Source organism: Dicentrarchus labrax, unplaced genomic scaffold, assembly GCF_905237075.1.
Source record: "Dicentrarchus labrax unplaced genomic scaffold, dlabrax2021, whole genome shotgun sequence".
Lineage (NCBI taxonomy): Eukaryota > Metazoa > Chordata > Actinopteri > Moronidae > Dicentrarchus > Dicentrarchus labrax.
The window spans coordinates 13,552,169-13,578,298 of NW_026136722.1; the positions used below are offsets into that span (position 1 = coordinate 13,552,169).

Genomic DNA, 26,130 nt, shown 5'->3' on the forward strand with positions numbered 1-26,130 from the left:
GCTCCCTTTGTCCACAAACTGCTCGAAACAGTCATTGTGAAAAGAAGCTGTATGTGTGAAAGCGCTATCCTCAGAGGGCCAGTGGACAGTCAAAGCTAATTGTCAGTGTGGGAAGTTGGTGCCAAGCTGTTTAGGGTGGCAACATACCACAACTGCATGACTAATAACAAAAAGAAACAAAGAACCAGCTGACTTGAACCAATAGAATAAACTGTCAGCTGTGCCACACTTCACAATTGCCAAAAACTGCATTTTGTGGCATTTTGATGTATGAGGTACAACAAGAGAGAGTGGTCAACTAGTCCATTAGTATACTAGTAGGTAGAGGTTTGGAGAGGTTTTGTTATACAAAAACAAGTACAAGGAAATCTTTGAATAAAGGGGAGCACTCTAAAAATACAAATGCCAACCAATGTGGTCCTATTAGTTTCATAATTACAACTCAAGCATCTACACAATCCAAACTTGTACAGAGTTAATATTAAATAAATGAATAATTATGAAATCTATAATCACATGAATAAATTGTGTAAAACACAAAAATTAAAATACATGCTGTGAAATAATTTATGCAATTATTAAGACTGAACTCATTATTGTGAAGTATATCAGTCAGCTCTTGTAATTCTGATTCAACTATTTTGCTACTGCTGTAAATTAAACAGTACAAAGACACAGAGACACATCTCCTTATTTATGAACCTACTTACCTTGCTTACTTACCAGACAGGGTTGTGAGCCTTTATTATTACTCAAAGTGTCAAAGTGAAGAGACGGTGTGTCAGCAGCAGCTAACATTAGCTGATTAATTCAGAGTTACATTTTGAACCCAGTGGTGTTCCTCAGTGAAAGACACACAATTATGTGAAGATCAAAAAGACTGAGATTCTTTTTTTTTTTTTTTCTGGAGCTAGCTACCAAGCTTAAGAGGTTTACTTACTGTGTCTGTGTCTTGTGTTTATTTACAGTTGCAGCCTCTAGTTGCATAACTTTCTGTTGTTGCTCAAGCTAACAGGAGCTAACTGGCTAAATCTGGTAGCAGTTGTTGAGCTTGCTTGTTTAAGAGGCAGGGGACATGTGATTGGCTGAAAGGTGCGAGGGTGGTGATAACACAGGCATGTTGAAATGAAAATGTCTATAATGAAATAAAAAAGATATACAATAAAATTCTGATATTATGAAAATGAATAATCAAATAACCTTACATGATAATGAGTTGAGTTTTGGTAATTTCATCAAATATTTACCAATTTGTTGGTTCATTTATATGTTTGATACAATTTATTCATTTGATTATTTATGTTTTTTTAATGTATTTAATATTAAACACTGGGATTTCATAAAACAAGCAGTGCCATGTATAGCATGAGATTGGAAAATACCAACACGAATATTTCAGCACCCTGTTAAAATTTTAATGAAGCAAGATGCTGAGAATCTAGTGCTCTGTTATTGGTTTCCGCAAGCTGTTATATTTGAAATCGCTCCTTCTTGGTCAGATTCCTGATGTCTTTAATGTCAAACCAAAAAAACAGCACAGATCCTTACAATTAAGCTTACAGATGGATGGAGCAAAATCTGTCAACTAAATCATTTTAAATTCAGTATAATGAAACACCTGAGCATGAACTATGCTGGAAAAACACAGTGATTATCTGCAGCTCATCTCATCAAATTATCAAGGCGACTGGCTTACTTGCATATAGCCTTTAAGAGCTGATTAGGAACTTTTGCTGACTCTATGTTCCCTCCACTCAGTGTTTTTTTAACCTGTTACTGACATTGCGCTTGTGATCTGACTGAAGTGAAAGCCTTATTATAGCCACTAAAAAATAAAATATGAGCTGCTACTTTTTGGAAACTAAAAAGAAAGTAGGCTATTTTTGAAGAATGAGTTTGTGCAGAATGTGTCAAAAAAGTCATCCAACTCACACGCCACATATTATGCTTACTATGGAGGTGTAACCTAAGAACTATCCCTATTTTAGCCCCCACAGTGCACAGTTCACACTGAGATATACACCTGCTACATTTCTGACTGATATTGTTGTTATGACTATCAGACATGCCCACCTTGGGTGACCTCTCTGCTCGGCCCACAGATTAAGGTAAAGGTTTCTCTTCTCTTCAACCTTTCCTGGATATAATTCCCTTAATGTGACCCCTTAACATTTACCCTCTTTCCGGTTTCCATTGGTGTTTTCTCTTTTGTTTCCTCTGGCCAAATGATAATTGACATTTCTACGGCATTTCAAACAGCGCACAAACCTAAGAAATGAGCTTACCTCTCAGTGATCTACTACCTCCCACCCCCAGCAAATATGTGAATAGATCTAAATATATAAATGCCTTTAGCATCATTGGCATTATCTGCACAGTGACAATGACATTTCCCACCAATTCAGATGAAAGCCAGCTGATGCATATTAACATGTTATGAAAGCCAGTTGGAGGGACAGTTAAACATTTTAAGACATCACTGTGTACCATCTGCAATCAGCTACAACAAGATGCATTGGCACCACTATTTGGTTTCATGTGGGTCCTGCATTTCACATTGCCAATTTCAAGTTTTTTTAATTTACATTAAGATAAAATATGCTGGCTGAAAGAACGTTGTGCCATCCAGCTAATCAGAATATTGGATTTTGGAGTTGAAAAATACATTTTCCTGATTGGGGTGTCTAATCAGATTTCAGAGGTTTTTTAAAGTTCAAAAGGGCAGATTTCCAGGCCCTCTGGGACATGCTCCTGCAAATAAGTTAGCCCAAATAGACTTAAAAAAGTAGCATTAATGTTTAAGTTTTGTGCACTACATCAGATTATTATGTCAGTTTTGGCTCTGATGGTATCTGTGTATGTTAATTGCAGGTGTTAAAATGAACAGAGCCTTTTTGATGGTGCACTGTGTCGCTGTGCTCGGGCCGTCTGCTCACTAAAGCTTTACTCAGTGGTATTAGAGCATTCCAGGCATGAGGATCCTTCAAATCAATGTGCTGGATAAGAACAGACAGTTCAAAGACACAATTTCTCCCCGTTTGCTTTGGCACAGATCAAGGAGGGCATGACAATGTGAATCACTTTCACGCCGCAAAACTACTTCCATTTCCCATTTGGCCTCTTATTACTTCTGGCGGTAAAACAGGCTAGTTAAAGGTGCTGGGCATGAGGTGGGGGTTGTGAAGTCCTATCTTGGGAGGCTGTCGTTTGGCAGGCAGCTCTGAGTATATGAGATGAAGGGCGGCTGCTCTGCCGCACTCACAGACCAGAATAAATGTGTCGGCCAGGCTTGAGAGAAGTTCCTCAAGCAGAAGGAACAGCCCCACTCTCTGGGGACGGTTGGCAGCACAGGCTCTGGAACTGCAACAGAGCAGGTGAAAGCCCCCCAGCAGCGCAGTCTAGACTAGCACACCTGCTCTCCTTTCATACAGAACTAATCCCCATAATCCCTAAACAAACACATTTTAGAACTTTTATTGCCACACCACAAACTTTACTCCTGTTGCTTCCTATGAAAAATGTAAATAAAACTTAAAAAAAAGTAGAGTAGAATGGTTTACAATAAAAAGCTAGGTTTGGCTCTTTAAAACAGATTCTTACTCTAATCTCGTCCTCACACCACTCTGGTGTATTTTATTTGGTTAGTGCCCCGCACATAAAACTGAATAAATGTTTCTGTCAGATACATACAGCTTAGCTGCAACTGCAAGAGAGACGAATACATGTGAATGTGTTACCCACAAGTCTCATACTGTTGGAACAGTGCCATCTACTGACTCATTCCAGCATTACCTGAGAGGACGGCTCATGTGATGCTGTCTGTCCATCATAATATTTTGCATTTTTTAATGAGTAAACATCATTAAAACAAGTGTCAAAATAAAGGTGGCCAACCCCAGTGTAACTTGCATTGTCACTTAGTGTTGCACCCTACGACAGAAGGTGTGTTTATCAATGGTTTGGTCACCATGTGTAGATGGCTTTCTCATGGTCTGCATCACACATGTTGTCAACCTGAATAATGATCTGTGTTTGTCTCTTGTTCTGTTTCCTTTCCCTCACTCCCCCACCCTTTACCCCTCCACTACACGTTTCTTCTAACACTTGTTCCTGCGGCCAACCTCACCCACCCCGTCACCCTGTGTGAACCCATGCCGCCCTGCACCTCCCCGGCCTGCCCACCTACCGTACCTGTGACCCTGCAGCAGTGAGCGACCTGTCCGTGTCCAGCCTCTTCAGCTTCCTCCTCCTCCTGTTCACCTGACTAGAGACCTACACACATCCGTCTGCCCCTTTTACTTTATCAGCGTCTTATACATCTCCAGTGTTCACTTCAAAATCTACACTGTACCCCAATCTGTGTGCATTTGTGGATGCGTGTGAGTGAGTACGTCTGCGTGTGCAAGCATGCATGCACGGGCATGTTTGACTGTAATGGTAAGGGAGGGCGCTGCGGGGGACAGTGCCCAGCCAATTTTAAGACTATAATTTTTCATGATTTCCCCTTTGATTCCTGAAAACTTCCCCTCCCGCTTCCTGTCTTCTGTGTCCCTGCTCTACCTGAAGGCCTTGGGGACCAACAGCACCAGTGGCAGTATTGAGCCATACCTCTCTGGTATCCAAACGGGCATTTTCTCAGGCCGAGTGCCCTCTCCTGCAGCAGCGTTTGCCCCTGGCCTGAGGAAGTACCCCCAGGAAGGAGCAATGCCCTCCCTGACAGCCTCCTCCAGCCAAGCGAGGGCCCTGCTGGCAAGCCTTTCTGCCTCCGGCCTGAGCACTGAGGCCCTGCTCCTCTCTTCCACTCTACGTCATCACCGCCTTCTACGTGAGCAGCGAGCCTCCTCCTTGCCCCTGCCCAGCAGCCAGTCCTCCTCCCCGACTCCCCCTGCTACCTCCTCCTCCTCCTCCTCTTCACCCACCACCCCAACTCCTTCTCTGTCTCCCTCCTCTCCCACCCTTTCGAGTTCCCTTACCCTCTCTTCTGCGGCTCTCAAGCGCAGTGCTTGTAGCCTTGACCGCTCCAGCCTCAACAGCTGCAAGGAGGGTGGCAGTGAGCCTGTGAAGAAGGACATCACCCCTGGCAACTCTCGGTGATGAAGAGGAGGAGGATGAGGACATGGGACAATTCAAGCACCATCACATCATGAACCATAAAGAGAAAATGACTACATTATGGAAAATTCCAGCATTTTTTTAGAGTTGTATTTTCTTCAAGAATTTTTGGCTTTTTCCTCTTCTTTTTTTCCTCTCTACTTTTGGCCTCACTCCAATTTGCAGAGTCTTCATATTCCATGGCAAGAACTACCGTACTGTAAATGGAGTTCCAATCTTCTTCTTGGGACAAGTTTCCACTTTCATCTGGTTCGGTAGTTTCTCTGCAGTCCTCCCATGCAGTCATACTGCCAGTTTGCCAGATAGAGAGCGCACAAATGGGCCTCCCCTCCTACCAGCTGCCTGCTATAAGCTGATGTGTCTGGACGGATTCACTGACAGTAGCAGTCTTATATATACCCTCACTCAGTGGGTTGTTAGTGGAGTAGACATAATTTCTAGACTGTGACTTTTATCATAGAAAATAGAACTGCAATAATCACCAAGCGAGTCCAGTAATTGTGTGTGTTCAGGATTATATTGCTCTCACTTACCTGCATCACCTGGCAGAATGTGAGAACGTACTAAAAAAAAAAAAGTAGATCAAGGTGATGATGTGGTTTCAAGCTGTTTTGTGTTAAAAGGCCATTTGTAGATTTTCTTGCATCACCTGTGTTTTAAACTCTGAACTGGTGCTATATTTTCCCCTCCGTTTGTACACACTGTGTAAAGAGTTTACATGATCGGTCTCACTCCCCAATCTTTCACCTGCGCTTTGTTTCAAGTGTACATTCCACCGTCTGAGATGTCACACGGTTTGAATATTTATAAGCATCCCTACAAAATTAAATCCTTGCATCAAATATTAAGAACAATTATAGAATTTTTTCAATTTAAAATGTAATTTTCAAATTATTATGTATTTACAAAAGCACATTGTAGGGAGCAGTCTTATGACAGCACATTTCTATTTAAAATAGAACCAGGAGGTACAGTTACACAAACAGAAGGGAAAAATGTTAAGGGGGAATTGTATACAAATGGTGAATTTCTGTATATGTGTATTAACTAGTTAATTATGACAATCAGGATGTTTCCGCAGTAGCATCTTTCTGGCATCTTAGCACCTGACATTAAAACCTTCCCAAAGACTCAAGCACACACAGTGATTAATAATACACACATTCTGTTACACATGCACTTGTAAAGCCAAGCTGTTTGTAGAAGCACAGACTCTACTCCTTTTTTGTTTTCAGCAAATCTTGTATGATGATTCATCTTTAAGGCACATCTGTCGCACCACTGATAAAGAGCAGTCTGGTTAAATATGCCACATCGACCAGAATGACTTCACCCTTTAAGGAATCTGATCTACAGAGTGACAGATCCAAGTAGTTTCTTTTGGGACGCTTGTTTCTTTTGAAACTTCAAAGATAATCTGCTGTGAAGTAGCTTTCAAAGTTCTCAGCAATTTGCAGGTCTTATTGTAAAACATAAAAACTTCTTTGAACAAGAACAAAATATATCTTTCACTGCAGTAAATTGATCGCACAACATCTATGACCCGCTTTAAACTCTTGAGTAGTGTTTTAATGATATAAGAATGTTAACCAGCACGTATTTAGAGACTTCAGATATAGCTTGACCCTGAAGGGTCTGAGAGGAGAATATAGAAATAAAAAGCAGTTTCCTCTCAAACACGTGACCCTTTCCTCTAATTTTGACTGTGTGAAGTAAGTTAACCATGACAAGCACAAAGCAAGTGTTTCTCGAAGGAAAAAAAACATCCCTGTATATTTAAAATACTGATAAATATTGCTGTTGCCTCATTTGGTTTGATTACCTGCACGTTAAAACATGAAACATCTATGTATGTTAGGCCTTTGGTGTGTCTTAATGACGGTAGTTGAAGTTATTATTTAAAGCACATCAAAGGCCTGTCAGTGTAAGCCCTGCACAAGGAACCATTTTGAAGCTCTCTGTCCCGTGTTATTGCCTTAAGGCTGCCCACTGGGGAGGTGATGACGTTCAACGGACAGTCAAAGACAAAGTGATTTTTCTTTTCCAGTTCACTACAATGTCTGTGTGAAATAGATTTTTTTTGTGGCATTGAGATTAAAACATGTGCAAAGGGGCTTGTGTCAAAGAGTAGGCAGCTTGAGGAGAGGGGATTAGTTTGGGGACATGTGTTTGAAGGCTACTTTAATGAGAATGGCTTTGACTTGCCTTGTCTCCATTGAGAGTGCTTGTGATATAAAGGACCCAAAGAGATGAGAGGAAGGGTTTGACAGTCAGAGAGCCATTAAGCGGCTGTTCTTTCCCCTGCCCCTTTCACTTTGCTTTGTCTTTGGTGTGAAATAAATACCACTCAGTTGAGGTTATCTTAGGATAAAGTTTGATGGGCCTCAATTCATGAACAGTAACTGTGTGTGCAATATGTAATTAGCACTCTACACTAGCACTAGCAGTTTTACCAAGGCAGTGCTCTTTGCCTTTGAGAAAGGCCTCTTTGTCTGCAAGGACCTGTTAGCATGTCTTTCCCAGTGCCTCTAAGACTTTGTTCTTGCCAGAAATCCCCAGTTGATCTTGTATTACAGTATTAGATCAGCAGCAATGACAGAATAACACTTTTACCCAAAGAAGAGGATGCGAGAATTGGCTTGATCCCATTTTTCGCGGAAAAAAGAAAACAGCGCTTGAAATGCAGTGTGTGTCGAGTTGCAGCGGTGGCATTTGACTAAACACTCCCCGAGCTCTAACAATGTGCAAAACTGCAAGCTCACAGCACAGCGAATTAAGCCTCACCCTGGGTGCTCTGTAGCTCTGCCAGGCAGGTTCAAGCCCTGGGTTTCATATTGAGTGAAGTCAAATGAAAGAAATTCACTTACTCATGCTGTTCCACACTCAAATCCACAACTCTCCGAGTTAAATTTGCTGCATTTGCGTCTGGTGAGCGTTGGGGAGGAAGTATTCACGCTTGGCTGCCTTCCCCAAGTAAAGTCTGAGATGAAACCTCCCAGAATTGCGTGACAGTGCTCTCTGCAATGATTTTTTCAAGACAAGTGTTAGTGGGATGTGATTTCAACATGGCTGGAGGTTTAGAGGGCATGTCGAAGACACTCACAGAGGATGCCCCTGGCAATCAGAAAAACTCATGCAAACTTGAAATCAAACATAGAAGAAATATACATATATAAATATATCTAAGTGAGATGTTTGTGTATGATATTATAATTGTGAAGAAAAGTGTGATATATATAGGCCTAGGTTAAATTATATACTGTAAAATGTCATCATCTCTTCAGTTTTATATATTAGTGACCATTTTGTACAGATTTTTCTTTTTTAATTCATTGACAGAGATATTACATTTCACACTGAGATTATTTATTCATACGCAGAACATTTTTATATTTGTTTAAAAATATCTGTATAGATAACAGTTAGCCTCTGTAATATACACTGAAGTTCATTTTTAAATTCTAGGATTTTCTTTACGAACACTGAGTTAGATTTTATGTAAGTTTGATTTATAAAAAGCTTGTCCCTGAAAACGCTTGTCCAGCTCGTCTGCACCTTTGCCTCCTCATGTGAAGGGCCACTATCGAGGTGCAAGAGGCTGGACCAGTGCCTGTGCTTAGGGGCTTATTTTGCTACTATCTTTTTGTTTTAGGGGGTTGTTTTCTGTACCTGTGGTCTGTTTTTTGATTTCACCCCATCCTGTATTTGTGATTCAACTGGTATTAATGAGTTGGAGATGGTCAGAAACACTGATATTGTGGTAACTACTGTGAAAGGTCAGTTTATGGGCCCAAAGGCTTCATAGAGAGCCTTGCTGCTTTGAGAAAAGTAAGTTAAATGGCTTTAATTTTTCTGTGTCATGTTTGCATGTGAACAAGAGTGGTAGAAATGAGAATATGGATGCTCAGTGCAAAAGCATTCAGAGACAAAAAGTTCTTAATCATTATAACTGGTGAAAGTACATTTTGTTGCTTATTCCGTTCCAGTTGTTGCACCGAGTGGCTTTAAGTAGCAGTTAAGCTAAACCACAGAAGTTGTTAAAACCACCAAGATGGAGCAGTAAGGGAATTATGTGGAGTTGTGTGATTTCAAAGTTTTATCTCTTCCTTTGCCATTTTATCTTTTTTTTATAATGAACATTCTATAGTATGTATATGAGATTTTTACATGAATGTGTGGATGTTCAAAAATCTTGGCATCAAAAGTAGAAAAACAAAATTGACTTGTAAATAGGCCGAGTCATTCCTAGCGAGTTCAACAAATTGTTATGTCCAAAAGAAGATGTTTTATTAATAAACTATGACGATGGGTACAAAGGTATATACAAAACAATGCATGTATAGTCTCAAGCAATCGCACGGTGCAGTTGAAAAAAATGTTGTCTACATGTTTTCTCAAAAAAATGAGAAAGAGAGAAAGAAAAGTTGTTCTACAGTATGTTGCAGGTTAACAAACATGAAGAATGAGACATTACTTTGGTATCTGTGACACAGGCATGTTCAGTCTTACTGTGATGTTATGTGACGATGAAGATAACGATAGTGGCCGAGAGTGTTGAATGTCTAGAAGGATTCAGAATGCTTGAACGCACCCCAACCAGAGAAGTCACCAGTGATGGTGTACTCTTTCCACGGAGTGATTCTCCCATTTGTAGAGTAGTGTGATATAAGAACAAAAATAATACTGAAAATAGATCTATAATATAATAATATATAAATTTAAAAGCCTACTGATACTGGAGATACTAATTTATCAGTGTGGATGCCATGATATTCTGTGAGAAATGTGTGTGTTTTTCCTGTGAGAAGACAGAAGGCAGTTGAACCTGCCTTCTTTTGTACATAATTTGCTGTGATTGTGTGTCCAATAAAGTGCAGCTCTCTTGTACAGTGGCGGTGTCTGATCTTGTTTTATAATGACTTGTTGTCTTCAGCAACAGAAAATGTGGGTACAAACTGGATTGCATCACGTGTTAGTTCAAAGCTCTCCTTTTGTCCAGAAAATACAAATACAGAGAAATTGGTTAAAAAATAGGTTTATTTTAAAATAAAGTCATGGTTTTAATTCATTACTTAATAGGCAACAACACTACAAATTTAGAGTACACAAAACTGTGTATCTATACTGTGAGGCACAGCAGAAATAATTATAAAAATAATGATTTTTTTTAGCTGGTTTTGGAATCAAATTCATGGAAAATATTTTACTTCAATTCTATTTACAGCAAATTCGCACTTAAATGTTGACAAAAATACACACTGCCATTTGGTATATATTCTATATACAAAACTGTTTTAAGCTTGTTTTTTAAATGTTTGCTTGAGGGTGATTCCAGCTATACTGGCAAAAAGTCTTCAACCAGAAGTGACTCATGTGTCCTGGCGCTGTGCTGGCCGCCGACCATCTGTCCGTCTGAATGGTGTGTTCCTTAAATCTGAAGCAGAGTGAAGAAGCGAATTTCAACAGCTTGTACACATAAAACACGCTTAAAACATCACAATGTGACTCCTTCAGGAAGCATGACGTTACTGTACCTGTGATGATGTCCTCCAGGGCGCCGTCCTTCCCCTCGCGTACCTGCGGTTTCACCTGCCTCTTCTTTAGCTCAGCTATCAGGTCCATCTGGGGCATCTTAGGCATCATGGGACCCTAGTCGAAGAATAAAATCATTTGAAATCAAAGTTATTTAGAATTTCCTACCCCCTAAAGGTTTAAGTGTCCTGGGTCTTTAGTCAGAAAATTGTTTTAGATGATTGGTTTTGCTGCATTAAGTACTTCAGAGAGACTAACTTTCAAATAACTCATAAGCCTAAAAAAAAACTATACCAGTTAATACAAATCTTTCATATATAATTTTTGAAGATTGGACGTGTAATATCTTACTTTTTGTGCCCCAGCCTTGTTCGGAGATGATGGCTCTTTTTCCTCATGACTCTCCTTCTCCTTCTCCATTTTCCTTTTCCTCTCAATCTCTTGCTGTGCCATCTGTGTCCAATCAAGGGCAAAAGGATTAACATGCAGTGCAACAACTGTAATGTGTAACTATCAGAAACCTACCACACATCATCACCTTGTAGGCCTTTATGAAACGTCCAAACATCGGGAAAAACATGGAAGGCTGTGTGGTTTTGGGGTTTTCTCCAAAATACTCCACCACAGAGCCGTATGCCTCCTGGAAGGAGACAAGCAGAGTCAGACATACATAAAATCTACGGTATGTCTTAAAGAATGGAATTTGTGTAAGTTTGATATGGGTTGCCAGCTAACCTGTGCTGTCTTGCTGTCTTTGACCAAAGATTCCAGCTGCTCACTGTTGGTTTTGATGAACTCCTTCAACACCAGGCTGTCATCCTGCACCAGGAATTCTTTTTTGGCCATTTCCATTCCCCGTTCTAATGAGCGGATATTCTGAAGAATGCCGTCCAGTGATACTGGCAAACAAAAAGGAATTACTTTAGCACCGCTCCAGATTTAAATCACAATTGACATAACTGGACAGTGTGACTGTTTGTGTGAATGTACCAAGGGCTGCCTTGTCTACAAAGTGTAGATCTGTGTGGAAGTTGACCAAGTCAGGGTATTTATCCAGGATGATATTGGTGATGAAGTGAAGTAGGGTCTGCGAGCGGTCAGTTGACTTGGTCTCCAACAGCTGAAAAGTAAACATGTTTTGTTATTGTTTATTTGGTTTTTAAAGTTTTCTTGAATCAAGACTGGTGACTAGTCCTTTTTGGTATAATGCTAAATGGTAAAACCTAACGAACAAGTAATATCCATCTAGCTACCATTCTGTGGGTCATACCAAGTAACATTTAAAAGCATGACTGCATTGAATTGAGCAAAGGTTCATTTTATTGCTAATAGATTCAACTTCAAAGGAAAATTAATTAGTTATTTTCTTCTTTAAGAAGTTATATAGTCTTGCTTTAAAAAGTGAAAGAGTAAATTTACAAATAAGGGGTACTTACAAGGTCTAGACTCTGCAGCCGAAAACCGTACGCAGCACCCTTCTTACTGCTGTTCATATAGTTGCCAAAAGCGAGAACAATCTGAAAGGGAACACATGATATGACGAGATGCAAAATCACACAATTGGAAGCTACACCAGCATGCTGTATTCTCTTTTACTTACTTCTAAGATCTTTTTCAGTTTGGCTGAAGACTTGATGGACATGGATGCAGCAATGATGGAGTTCAGTTGCTGGATGACGTAAAAGTAAAAATTAGTACACATAAAACTGTCTTTCAGTCCAATATACAATGCTTTTTACAAACTGACCGGCTGCAGGCGTTTGACAGAGTCTGGGAAGTTTCCCATGAAAGTGAGAGTGTTTATTCGCTGTGTCAGACGAGGAATCTTCCCAAAGCATAATACAAATTGATCCTCATTAGTCAGCTCCTCCAGAGGGCGGCCATCCTTCTCATAGTTAACCAGCAGCTTCATCTCATAATCTGATGGTATGAAGGGCTCAAGTAATTCCAGGAAGTCTACGGACAAAGACTGCTGGTCATACCTGTACAAAAGAGTAGTGAAAGTCACACCAGTGTTAGTGTATGAGAAAGAGGAATCAGAAATGTCAAAAATGCAACAGATTTTCCATGAAGCACGTACGTCTCTATGGCGGTGCAGATACGAGATGGGTCCATTCCCCCCTTGCGCAAAGTGATCGCCAGATTCTTGGCCTTGTTGCCATCAATCAAAGAAATCTTGCTGGGGGCCTTCTGAACCACCTTCTTCTTTATAGTGGAGAGGTCTGCTGCAGGACCCTGGGCCCTCGTCTTGAACTGTTCCTCAAACATATCCATGTTCAGCTCCTGATGAAGACGGAATGAGAGGCAGAAAGAGGCAGCTGAGAAAAGTATTTTAAAATTGCAATTTTCTTACAGTATAAACAATACAGTCCAAGTGAAAAATATTGAGGATGCATCTTCTTACCACTAAGATCTGCTCGTCATCCAGCTCGTTGAAGACGGTACCTGACACCTGGTTTGGTTTTAAGGGCTGCCAGTTTAACAACGGCATCCTATACTTGGTCTGAATGGTCTTCTTGCCCTTAAACCCTAAGGAAACAGAAAAGAAGAGGATATTTACTGTTGCTACCAACTCACGACAGCTTTCAGTACTTTTAAGATTCTTCTGTCAACCTCCTTACCAGGTTGAGTGTTTGGTGCTCCAGGAGGGGGTGGGGGTCCAACACCAGGTGGGGGAGGAGGAGGTGGGGGTCCAGCACCAGGTGGGGGAGGAGGAGGTGGTGGACCTCCTCCAAGACCAGGGGGAGGTGGAGGAGGAGGAGGAGGTGGAGGCACAGCACCACAACCTCCTGGGGGAGGAGGAGGTGGAGGCGGTGGAGGAGGAGCGGCCGCGCCCCCTGGTACACCAGGAGGTAGAGGGGGAGGTGGAGGAGGTGGCGGAGGGCCAGAGGCAGGTACACTGGATGGTGAGGATTCAGCGACTGCGGCGGTAGCACTGGGCTGGGCGGATGAGGCTGGGGCTTGGACATATTCAACCACTGTGACAGGCACAACCTGGATGTCCAGACCTCCAGAGGCACTGCGTCCCAGTCGGATCAGCCCCTTGTCCTGCAGCTCCTGGATCTTCTGCTCAAGCTCTGAAGACGTCTGAGGAGTGGAGGTGCTCAGACGCTCCCTGTCCTTCTCCCTCTCCCTATCTAGCTCTCGCTCCCGTTCTCTCTGCTGCAAACCACTAACCTGGGAACAGGACTCTCGCAGGCTTTCCTGTTGGACACAAACACAAATGTAGAAACGCAGCCACAAAGAAAAATAACGCAGAGTCTATCTTTAAATGAGATTCAGACAGACAAATTCAAAGAAAAAACCTCAATGACTGAGTGGAGAAATGTGACAAATGCAGATGCTTTCATACAGAACACGTGGTTGAATTAACATTGAATGGTTTGATGAGATTTAAAATGAAATGAATCAATCAACACCTATGGGAGTATGGAGAGGGTTCTGGAAACTAGGAGGTTTGTGTTGGTTTTTTCCTAAGTTCCTAAATTGTCACCCAGCTGTATAATATATTAAACAAGACTAAGAGCCTCACAAGAGGCTCTGTGAGGCTGTACTTGGTGGTGCTTTGAGCTAAATGTTATTCTCAGTTTGCTCAGTGCTAACATACTAATGTTTAGCATGATAGCATGCTAACATTAGCTAATTCACCATTATAATTACAATTCATTGTTACAATTCATGCTCAAGGCAACATTAATGTTAATGATATTCAACTCTTAACCAAAAATGGCAACCTGATTGAGGTGTAAGTGGAAAAGTCATGGGATCACCAAAGTCATTAGGATTTATCCTTTTGGAACCATGAATGTCTGTAGAAAAATGTCATGGCAATCTATCAAACAGTTGTCGAGATATTTCAGTCTGGACCAAAGGGGTGGACCAAGAGACACTGCCATGCCGCTGATGTAGCTAAAATGCAAGGTCATTTAAAGATTTATTTGATGAGTGAAAATTCTCTCTTTTTCTTTTTCTTTTATATTGAAGGTGATTAGATTTTACTTTTGATATTAAGATTATTAAAATAAAGCGAACTGTCACTCTTTTGACCTCATTATAACATAATCGCTGTGATAATGTCACACCTTGCTTGGATAATTAATCTTATTAAGCATTGTACATGACACGGAGCAGCACTTACTTTGAGCAGCTCAGTCTCCTTGGTAGCCTGCATGAGTTGAGTTTCAAGTTCAGATATTCTTTCTGTAGTTTGATTCTCAATCTCCTCAAGCCGGGCACCCAGCTGCAAAACAGACAACATTGATTTAACATTGAGGAAGAAAATTCTATAGATACTTGCTAACCAAATGAGAGGTGGCAGCCAACTCGGCTTTCCCCCCTATTGGTTGTGTCCCTTTCATACTCAAATGTATATTCATATTGTCTCCTGTCCCCTTGACCAAACCCCACACCCACCCCTTCTTCCCTTTGTCTCCATTGGTATTTCTACTGTCTCCTTTCCCCTTGACCAAACCCCCACACCTACCTTTCCTGCCCTTTGTCTCCATCACATTTGGTCTGATCACTACCATTTGTGTTACTTCCTTCTAACTCCGATGTTAATCATGTAACGTCTTGTGACTGCCTGATCAATGGCTACCATTTACATACTGTCTATTGTATTGGTCCATGTATAAAAGTACCTTGTTTCATTTGCTCTGGGTCCGCTTACTGACTCAGACCTGCTCTGTGTATATAAGTTCACCAGGATGCCGGCATGCTTTATTAAACTGACACCACCACAGCAAACCTGAACTGGACTTGAATGATTTTTCTTCAACAACATCAAAGCCTCTTTTTGTTCACCAAGACTCCTTTTTTTCTTTATTATGTGGCTGACCTGTATGTTGTGTTCCTGCAGTTCGTCCACATGCTCCAGCACCCCTCCTCTGTTCTCAGCATCCTCCAGCAGGGCTCCTACATCTAACACATTGTCCAGGTAGGCTTGGATCTGTACCTGTAGCTTCTCACTCTCTGTTTGCTTCAGACGCTAACACACAAGCACAATACAACAATTACATATTATAGGAACAAATCATATCTTATAATGTGTATTATATAGAATAATTTAATATTTAAAATTTAAATAATAAGTTGAGCCAGTGCTCAAGGTCACAAATTCAAATATCTTGGGCATTAAGTACATTTATGAATTTTATGAGAATTACAATTAGTCTTCAATCAGTATTATGGGGCTGAATTTGTTTCTTTAATTCTCTATATATTTAAACCTGAAATACCTTTTTTTGTCCACTTGCGGGGCAGAGGAAGGACGTTGTATGCACAACACTGACATATTACCACCTTTTAAGTTGGTATTTATTGTGCTTTTTATACCTTTATTTGATAGAACAGGTGACGATAGATAGGAATGGGGAGAGAAAGGGGGGACGACATGCAGCAAAGGGCTGCAGGTCACAATCAAACCTAGGCAGCTGCGGTAAGGTCTCAGGCTGCGTGGGGCACACACTCTACCAGGGGAGCTTCTGTGCGCCTCATCACCTTTTAAGTTGTAATGGCAAACTAGTTTAGTTTGCAAACAATTGCTTATTTACATCCAGCAATTACTGCGCAACATTATTATTAATTTGCATTTGCATTTGTGGCCACCTGGCAAATGTAAGTTCAATATTCACTCTCTTTTAGCTCTGTTTTTGGTCTCTACCATATATATACTGTCAATGGTCTGAGGGAAAGGTTTTTATGCACACTCACCTCCAGATACTTGTCTAATCCAAGGTGAGTGAACTCGTACTGTAGATGAACACGGAAGTTCATGTTCTCCACTGAATGGACCACAATGTTTATGAACTGCATGCAAGCCACCTGGAGACAGACATAATGACAATTAAATCTGAAGGACATCCACAACTTAAAAGTCCCTTTATTTCTTAAACAGTCAGCCACTGTGTAGGTAATACATTTGTGGACCTACCATGAAGTCAATGTTGCTGTCATCATTGATGAAGTACTCCATCAACTTCTCAAAGCGGTTCCTTTCTCTGCTCACCTGAGGAAAAAAAAGAAACTTATCTGTATGGATTTTATTTGTCGCACAAATGGCAGCATGGGGTACAAGGTATAACTATTACATGAAGTAGCTGATCTCACCCCACTGTGATGTAATGTCACTCAGCACCTGAAATGTAGCTGTGAGTATTCAACTCTATCTTTCTTTGTTTACTGTACAATGTTCTGCACTTTAAGTTGTAAGTTATATGTTATATTTTAGATATATTTTATATTAAGAAAATTTATATTTTTAATTTTAATGTTCTCTTCTACTTGTGTGTTGCCTCAGGGAGTCGGGCAAAGTAAGATTTTCATTGTACGTACAAACCTTGTGTTTCTTACTGTACATATGATAATAAACCTCTTGAATCTTGAATCTTGAATCTCAATCAACACTACACAAATAGGATATATTTCGTACCCTTACATTGTCCTTAAATTTAGAATTACAGAGGCATGACATGTGCTAACATTATGCCCATAGCGCATGATGTGAGGGAAGGATTGTGTCAGTCACAAGATGAGTAATAAAATATGGGAAGTCTGGAACATGGTATGACTGAATTAGCAATAGACAAAAGTCAAATGAGACCATTGCAATGTGGTAAAATGACCTTAAAAAAAAAACCTAATTTCACCTCTTTGAAGTTGTCAAAGGCAGAGAGAATGATGTCATGTCCTCCTCTGACAAGACAAACAGCAGCCAGCAACTCCAACACAAGAGCTTTGGTCCTGTCACAGCATAGGAGGGGTTAGATATGGATGCAGAGAGACAGATAACACACACTTTGATTCACACACAAATGCACTCACCTGGGATTCCTGCTGTTGAGACTGAGGGTGATCTCGTTCACACAGCGCGGGTGAGTCATCACAAGGTTAAAACCAGACTTAAAGCAGAAGAAAAGCATAAATTAGATATTTTTGTGTTTGGTTTGAGACAAATTAATTACAAGCTTTTTAAAAGACTTTAAATCAAACAATGAGAAAACTTAGACAAGTGAAAGTGAAGTGGAATTATGTCAACTCACTGGCAGAAAATTTCACCTCCTTTAAGTAAACATTTTTATGATGGTTTTTGCACCATTATGGAAGCAGAGTATGTTGAGGTTCTACCTGGTAGTTCATGATGGCTCGCAGGCACATTATGCACACATGCACATCATCTCTCTGGCTGGGTGAATGGGACTTCTTATGCATCTTGTTCCCCAGAGTGGAGCTTATTCTGTAGAGGGATGACAAGTGTATGGACACACAAATAAATGTACAGTATGTGGAAATGGTTTGAAGTAGAGGCCAAGAACCGAGCACAGTTAGGCCTTAGCCAATTATAACAAGCCTTCCAGCATTGTTTTGGACATCCACTGTGTCTGTCTGACAGCTGAAATATGGCATCAGGTTGAAAAAAAAACTGAATAAAATACTCTACAAATGAGCAAAGGGTATGAATGAATAAGGGTGTGAGAAATAGAGTTATTCAACATGGTTGGAAAGTCTCAGTTTCAAGAGGAACTGCTGTCTAGCAATAACATGGCCATGAAATCTAATAAGAAGGGCAGCAAAAACAAAGGGGTATACAATTAATGATAAAGGCACATTGATGGCCTTCTACACTGTTTGTTTCATGTTTTATAAATATACAAATCTTTTGGTTGCTCAATCACTGGTACTATTTATGTTAACATTTGTATTAATGGCAAATGTGTAGATTTGGACCTAAATGTGCTAAATAGAAAGCTGGTGATTTACGGGAGTAAAGACATGAGTTCAGTTTAAAATAGTTTAGCACTTGATTGGCATCTGACATGGCATCTGGTCACCTCCGTGCCACTATCACACCACTTCTCTCTTGCATGATGCTATTTTCTAACTACATGTGCCACTGCAAAAGCTGAAAGTTCCTCTTCCATACGAATTCATGATGTGCACTATATATTTATATTCTTATCATTCATAGACATCTCTGGGTCTGGAACTTTTCTGATAGATGCTGTACCACAATCTTTTCATGCCTAGACCTTCTCACCTTACAGTCAGTGCACGAGCAGCTCTAGTCATCCCATGTGAGTGGGAGCTGCTGGAGCTCTTAGTCAAGTCTTCCATTGACCTCTCTGTTGGTTTTCCTCTGTCTGACAGGGTGCCACCATTTTCAACACTGTCCGCATCAAACCTAAAGAGTTTATATGAAGTAAGCATTCATGGTGATAAATCATTTAATTGTAAGAGCATCATCAGTCTCACACCCTGCTGGTACTCACGGGACATCACTTTGTGCATGGGAAAGGTATTCCACCAGAACATCCAAACCTTTGTTCTGCTCATTGAGAAACTCTTGGGCCCATCTACAAAAACACCCAAAGCAAAATAAAGAATAAGGACTATATTTTGTAATTATATATTACAGACCCACTCATATTGGACTTAATTATTAGAATATGTAACTCTAGAAAGAAAAAAATAACAGTCTTGCTCTTATTCAAGAAATGTTGAATTCATAAGAAATAAACCGCACTCTTCTGCAATTCAATACACTCAAGGGTTTTTCCTGTTTAATCTTACTTGGTCTGGTGTGACCAGTAGCTTATGGTGGCGATAGTAGATGGTTATTGTGCCATTATTGGGCCAGTTTGCTGCCTTCTTTATTTATAACAATTATGCTGTAATTGTGGCTTGTGGACTTGTGTTTACTAAAAGTTAAATAGTGTAATGCTCAGTGAATTCAAACTGACCATTAATCATTATAATGGCAACAATTCGAAACTTAAATTGTTCAGCATTCATCTTAAAGGTACCTTGTTGAGTTTTTAACCACTAGTAGCACTATGGAGCAATGTTTCTACGAGTAGGTCCTTTTTTTGTCTACAATGTCCACATGCATGAAAACGTAATAGACTTCACAACTTGATAAACATTTGTTTACAAGATAAATCCATTGGGAACCTTTGAATAATGTTTATACAAAGTGTCTTACAGGCAGGATGTGCTAAAATACAACACATTATATTACAGACAACATTAAAACACATTAAGATGAAAAATCGTGTTATAACATAATCCCCCCAATTTAATATGCTCACCCAATGTGATTGGTACGAAGGGATATCTCCAAATCTTTAAGGACCTGGGTGGCCTCTTGGATACGTTTTTTCAGCTAAAGGAGAATAAATGAGAATCAAGAATCAAGAATAATCATTGTGTAAATAGAAAATTAAAGATGTGTCAAATATGAAAGGAAGGTGAGGCACTGACCCTACGAGACACCCCTCCTTGATCCTGGTAGAAGCTCTTGATCTTGGCCAGGTAAGTGGATGGAGGGCTCTTCACTTGGAAACGTTCCTGGGGACGAAGAATTCACAGACTGGCTGACTTATTTTTATTAACAACTCTGAAAGATGACTGAACTGAAAACAAATTTACCAGTGCACAGCATTTGAAGCTATTATTGCCTGTGCTAGTAAACACAACAGACACAAACCGCCCTCTGTTTCCATGCCAACGCCTCTATCGGTTGCAACCACAGAAACTGTGCTGCAGGGTTTTCACACTGCACTCTGCTATCAACCACGTATCCATTTTGGGTGTTTATGTACTTTGTGTCTACTCTGTCTGAGTGAAGGGACCGGTGCAAGAATCCAGTTAAGTTTGATATGAGGTTTTACTGGGAAACCAGCTCATATAAACATATTTAAAAAAGGTCTTACCTGATCACAGACTAATTCCCATTTCTTTTCATTGTCATACTGACTCAACAGCTTCAGTTTATCTGGAGGCAAGTTCATGTGGCTCTGGAAAAGAGAGCAAAAGTTTCAATGTAAAAAATCTTAATGTTATCAAATGAATTTCATATGCAAGAATGTCACTGATTAAAAAAAACAACACAATTTCATATTAGTCACACTTTAGGATCTTTATGTTTTACAATTCATTTCAACCCCCTTTAATGTCAAATATTAAATCTTGTAATTTCTTCATCTTTCCTGCTTACGCAACAATATTCAAATCTACCAAACCACAAATGCACTGTGTAAAGCAGAAGGGCGTTGACTACCTGCCGGAAGGAAAGATGACTCAGTGTTTACATGTATGTATGTATCAATGGTTGTTGTTAGGGACCATATACGTCAGAAAATAAGCATTTTTGGTCATAATAAATCATTCTTGAGCTAACCAGCATTTGTGCAAATTTTTTACACCACAATTCAACCTTTAATGAAGATTTTGATGAAACAAGGCACATATAAAATAAAGAAAACCCACTCTACTGCCAACCATTTTTATCTGTTTCTCACTTTTTTATTTACATGATCAAAGTTATATATTATAGTTATATATAGAGAGACTTTCTAATGAGATTAGAATAATGTGCCTTTTCCATCACAAAATGCACATGTACATGTGGAATGCACACTATAATTCTTAACTGTAAGGTGATTTTTACATAGAACAAGACCCCCCCCTCCCACCTCCACACATCTCTGGTGCAAATTGACTCAACTGACAAAGGAGTTGACATATTCCTGCCCAAAAAGTGCAGTTTCGTTTTGAGTTATTGTCTATAACCTACACTGAAATGACTCCAGATATAAAGGTTATCCCCCTATTCAAATAGGCTATGAATTGAATGGTTTAATTAACTCTAATTAATTCTTAAGAATGATTGGGGAGTTTGTGAGGAAAATAAATCTTTTTGGGGCAAGAACGGTTCTTCAATCACTTTCTATGGTCACTGATTGAGGATAAAGTCCTGGATGAGCTTCAATTTTCTGATGTTAAACTCAGAAAAAAACGAAATTCTTGTACTTGGCCCCAAAAACCTTAGAGACTCACTGTCTAAAGATATAGTTACTCTAGATGGCATTACCTTGGCGTCTAGCACCACTGTCAGGAATCTTGGAGTTATCTTTGATCAGGATTTGTCATTTAATTCCCACGTAAAGCAAACCTCCAGGAGGGGCCTTCTTTCATTTACGTAATATTACAAAAATTAGACACATCCTATCACAGACAAATGCAGAAAAACGAATCCATGCATTTGTTACTTCTAGGCTGGATTACTGCAACTCTTTATTATCAGGTTGCCCCAATAAGTCCATTAAAACGCTCCAATTAATTCAAAACGCTGCAGTACGAGTACTTACAGGAACTAGAAAAAGAGATCACATCTCTCCTGTACTAGCTTCTCTGCACTGGCTCCCTGTAAAATTTAGAATAGAATTTAAAATCCTCATCACCTATAAAGCTCTTCATGGTCAGGCCCCTTCATATCTTAAAGAGCTCATAGTACCCTATTACCCCACTAGAACACTACGTTCTCTGAATGCTGGGCTACTTGTGGTTCCTATAGTCTCTAAAAGTAGAACAGGAGCCAGAGCCTTCAGTTACCAAGCTCCTCTCCTGTGGAACCAGCTTCCAGTTGTGGTTCTGGAGGCAGACACCCTCACCACATTCAAGAATAGGCTTAAGACATTCCTCTTTGATAAAGCTTATAGTTAGGGCTGGATCAGGTGAGTCCTGAACCATCCCTTAGTTATGCTGCTATAGGCCTAGACTACTGGGGGATTTCCCATGATGCACTGAGCTCCTCTCTTCCTCTCTCTTTCTGCACTCATTCATGTCCCATTAATGCATGTTACTAGCTTCACTTCTTCCCCGGAGTTCTTGTGCTTTTTCGTCTCGCAGGTTCTCATGGATCCTGGTGGAGCCTCCTGCCATGGTCCTGCTTGACTGCCATTGCCAATATCACTGATATTAGTGTTAATATTATTATAAGTATTATTATTGCTATGGTTACTGTTGTTGCTGTTGTCACTGCTCATTTCCCCCCATCGTTGCTGTTGTCATGTTCATCATCATCAGTCACTACTATTAGTGTAGTTGTTGCTACTGTTGTTGCTGTGCACCTGTCTGTCTGTCTGTCTCTCTCTCTCTCTCTCTCTCTCTCTCTCTCTCTCTCTCTCTCTCTCTCTCTCTCACCCCAACTGGTCGAGACAGACGACCACCCACCTAGAGCCGTAGGGTCTGTCCTAGGTTTCTGCCTTTTAACAGGCAGTTTTTCCTTGCCCTTGTCGCCAAGTGCTTGCTCATGGTGGTACTGTTGGGTCTCTGTAAATAATGTTATAAGGAGTTCAGTCTAGACCTGCTCTATTTGAAAAGTGTCCTGAGATAACTACTGTTATGAATTGGCGCTATACAAATAAAATTGAATTGAAGTGAATTGAATTGAATTGATTCTAATTCTAAGTAAGAATCTTTTTTATACAACTTTGCCTCACTTTCACAGTACCTGATCCAAGACTCCAAACACACTGATCATTTACTGGCACAACTAATCCTTTCAGTTGACATGGGTGTTGATCTAGAATCTACTAGAGTGTACATTCATGCAGTGGTTTGTAGTTTCTTAAAAAAAAAAAAAAAAAAAGAGGAAACAGAAACGGCCGTTGTTTTGCTTCTCAGAGATGAAGCTTCATTCTTAGTGGGGCAAGGGAGGGGTCTGGTGGGTTTCGTGGTTCCAAAAAATGACGGAAGACTCTTGCAAACATTTGTGTGCATGTACACTTGCATGAACTGACTTTTTCCCTAAGTTTAGAAACCACATAGAAATTAAGATGAAAGTGTGTTTCTCATTTCCTTATTGAGTTTGTTGCACAAACATAGTTAAAGGCTGAACTCAGAGCAGAATGGTGTCTGTCTAAAGTTAACTTTGGAAGTATTTTGCTGAAAGAGGAAGTGAGGTCATTCTTTTCATATAATACTGAGAGGGTGTTGTAGGCATGAAATGGCACAGGCCACCTTTGTTCATTTTCCAAGTGAGCAGAATATGTCACATTGACATTATGAAACAGTTAACCCTAAAGCTTCAAAAGGTTTTTATGTCTTCTTGTATGACAACATTTAGATTTAAGGAAGTAGATTTGTCAAATTATGTGAAACAGTCACACATAATTGTTAACATAAAGAAAGTGTATATGTTTAATGTATACATATCAACTACACTGTGATCATGACTCTCCTTGACAGAGCTATAACAATTCAGAGAGAGATAAATTGCAGAATTTCATCAGAATATTTGGAAATTAGTATGTTAGGTTTGTTATTTTTCAAGTAATCATTAATGCATTACCAGATAAAAAGTCAAAACCTTCATAAACTATTTGCTTTATTTTAATTTTAGCTACAAAAAATTTAATTTCCCAAAAAAAAAAACACGTCTTGCTTTCCTCCATCCTACATCAGTAAAAGTTGTATTAAATTATAAACAACTAACTCCCTAAGTAAAGTGGATTGCTAACATTATTTTAAATAACAAGAGGAAACAGCTACCTGACTGCTGTTGATAAGACTTTTTATGTGTATTGTGCTTTTAACACAAGTGAACTGTTTTTTTCTCTTTACATAGCTGGAGCTTAGCTGAGGTTCCAGTGTCTGGTTGCTTCTTATTTATACATCTGCAGAGTACCTGGACACGTCATGCTGTTTATTAAGAGAGAAAATATTCTCCCCCCCATTCCATAACCCATGATATCACACTGATATATGGAGCATCACAGGATTTTAAAGATGTGATGGATTTGGTTTTTTTCACCTGTGAGCAGAGAGATACATTATGCTTAAAGTTTTCAGAAAGTTTTATGCTTTCCAACTTGTTGTAAGACTGTTGAAAGAATGGTGAAACAGTTGCTTTCCGGTCTTATGGTCTCACTCATGAAAATGTGTTGCTCAACTTCCCCTTAGGGGCAGCTGCCTGAGCATGCACTAATCATCCTGTTCCTAGTCTGACATTTTCAAATTTAACAGTGAAGGAATGGAGTGTATCAATGAATCTGGCAATGTGTTGCTAACATTGTTTTTAATTGTGACATCCCTACTTTGAATAGAGCAGTTGACGGTGACCTTTGTGCAAATATGATAAAATTTAAAGTAGTTATTTTGTGAAGAAATAGGCCTGTAGATTTAGATGTTCTAAGATTGTGACTACAAATGGGAAAAGGCTGACATCACATGCAGTCTGTATTCTCTTCAAATTGTTTTTTTGGTAGAATAAATCAGAAGAAAAAGTTCAAACAACTTTAAATTATAGTTTAATTACTAGATGTGGGTTTTTTTCTGTCCCTCTGACACATGTACCTGCATAATTATCCCTGCCTTTAGACATGACCACAAAACCATAGTTGGTATTGGTAAAACACCAAATGTATAACCTCAGTTTCCATGTGGAGTAAGGGTGTGTTCTTTCTTGTCTCCTGCGCAGCAACTCACCAGCACACCATTGAAGCGCTCCTCCAGCTCATCCTCTGGGGGCATGGGCAGTTTGGGGGGAGCCGGTTGCTTCTTCTGCAAAGCTGGGGTGGGGTCACTCATTCCAGAAGCTGCTCCGACTGAGTTCCTGGCCTCGCGACCCTCAGCCGGTTCCTGCTCCAGGCCCCCTGCCGCCGCATTCCCCATCACTAATCTCCACAAGTAATCCAGTAGGAAAGCTTTACACAAACCCTCTCCCCTGAGAAATTGGTGTATTCCAGAACAGAGTGACAAAAAGTGGTCACAAATGACCAGAACAAACAGGAAATCTAACTTGTTGAGTCTTCAGGTAGAGGAACATGAAGCGTCCGGTCTACTGAATCCGCTTTGGTCCTGAGGACAAGGTGGATGATGAAAGAATGTAGATCGTCCTCATGTCTGTGCTCTCATCAACCTGTCCTTCACTGCTTACAAGTACCTATAAGAATAAGATTTGTGGCGGCCTGTTGGGCTCTAAGAAAAGAGCCACCTACGTGTCACTCATTTGACACTAGTTGACCAAAACCACTCCGGTGAGTGACTACAGAGGACTGCGTGTCAGAGGAAGGAGAGGGAGTGAGACACACTCTGTAACACTGACAAAAACCACAGAAGCACAAAAGCAGAAGAGCAACTTCCTGTGCATGACAACAGCACCTCGGGTGGAGAACAGGGTGGAAGATAAACATGGTATCGGTTAGGCATATGCTACCTTGCATGTAGTAGGTGACTGATGAGTAAGATAAGGTAGCACAGGAGTGAAAGAAATAAGAAAGAATATCCAAGGTTAAGGAAACCTAATATGCTAAACAAGCAAGTGCAGATGTAAAGTGCAACTCCCATTTCACCATTAATCCACTTTCACTACACAGGAGTCATTCATTCTCTTGAAGTCAGCTTTAACTTGAATCGGCCTGGATTTAAGTTTGTTTTGGTCATTTCTCTCCACGTGAGGCCAGACTGATGGCAGTCAGATAAGGGCAGGTCACTCAAGTGTCTAGGTAGAGAGGGTTGTCCAACAGCGTCCCTCTGTGTTTGAAGCCAAACACTGCATGTGTGTTTGCTGCATTCATGGCCTCCTCGGAAATGGCTATTCATGATTTGCGACATCAGAACATATAGCTTCATATAACATTCAAGATGTTTGCACCTGTAACCGAAAAAAAAGTTTAGATTCATACTAATAAATACTAACTTTTA

At 40.1% G+C, this 26,130-nt stretch overlaps 2 protein-coding genes across 13 annotated transcripts in view; one reads left to right on the plus strand and one right to left on the minus strand.

Moving 5' to 3' along the window:
• srcin1a (SRC kinase signaling inhibitor 1a) overlaps window positions 1-10,004 on the plus strand; it is a 101,448-nt gene extending 91,444 nt beyond the window's left edge. For 9 of the 12 annotated variants that reach the window (XM_051387166.1, XM_051387168.1, XM_051387162.1 and 6 more), the window contains 2 exons: window positions 2,064-2,108; window positions 4,567-10,004. In XM_051387166.1, the coding sequence (XP_051243126.1) occupies window positions 2,064-2,108; window positions 4,567-5,094 (573 nt within the window). In that variant the 3' untranslated portion in view covers window positions 5,095-10,004. Of the gene's footprint in view, window positions 1-2,063; window positions 2,109-4,205 lie in introns of all 12 variants that reach the window. The other 3 variants (XM_051387164.1, XM_051387172.1, XM_051387173.1) reach the window with 3 other exon arrangements.
• A 127-nt stretch (window positions 10,005-10,131) lies between these two features.
• Window positions 10,132-25,506, minus strand: fmnl1a (formin-like 1a). Its single transcript, XM_051387191.1, has 25 exons — window positions 24,913-25,506; window positions 20,355-20,438; window positions 19,903-19,989; window positions 19,731-19,804; window positions 18,912-18,995; window positions 18,680-18,823; window positions 17,770-17,878; window positions 17,467-17,543; window positions 17,292-17,385; window positions 16,577-16,651; window positions 16,357-16,467; window positions 15,482-15,631; window positions 14,783-14,884; window positions 13,266-13,848; window positions 13,049-13,173; window positions 12,725-12,927; window positions 12,392-12,626; window positions 12,245-12,313; window positions 12,081-12,161; window positions 11,635-11,764; window positions 11,380-11,543; window positions 11,183-11,284; window positions 10,996-11,097; window positions 10,647-10,761; window positions 10,132-10,546 (listed from the first exon to the last, which is right to left on the minus strand). Exons 1-25 carry the CDS (start codon window positions 25,096-25,098, stop codon window positions 10,482-10,484), a joined length of 3,351 nt encoding a protein of 1,116 aa, XP_051243151.1. The 5' UTR covers window positions 25,099-25,506; the 3' UTR covers window positions 10,132-10,481.
• Between the last annotated feature and the right edge of the window lie 624 nt (window positions 25,507-26,130).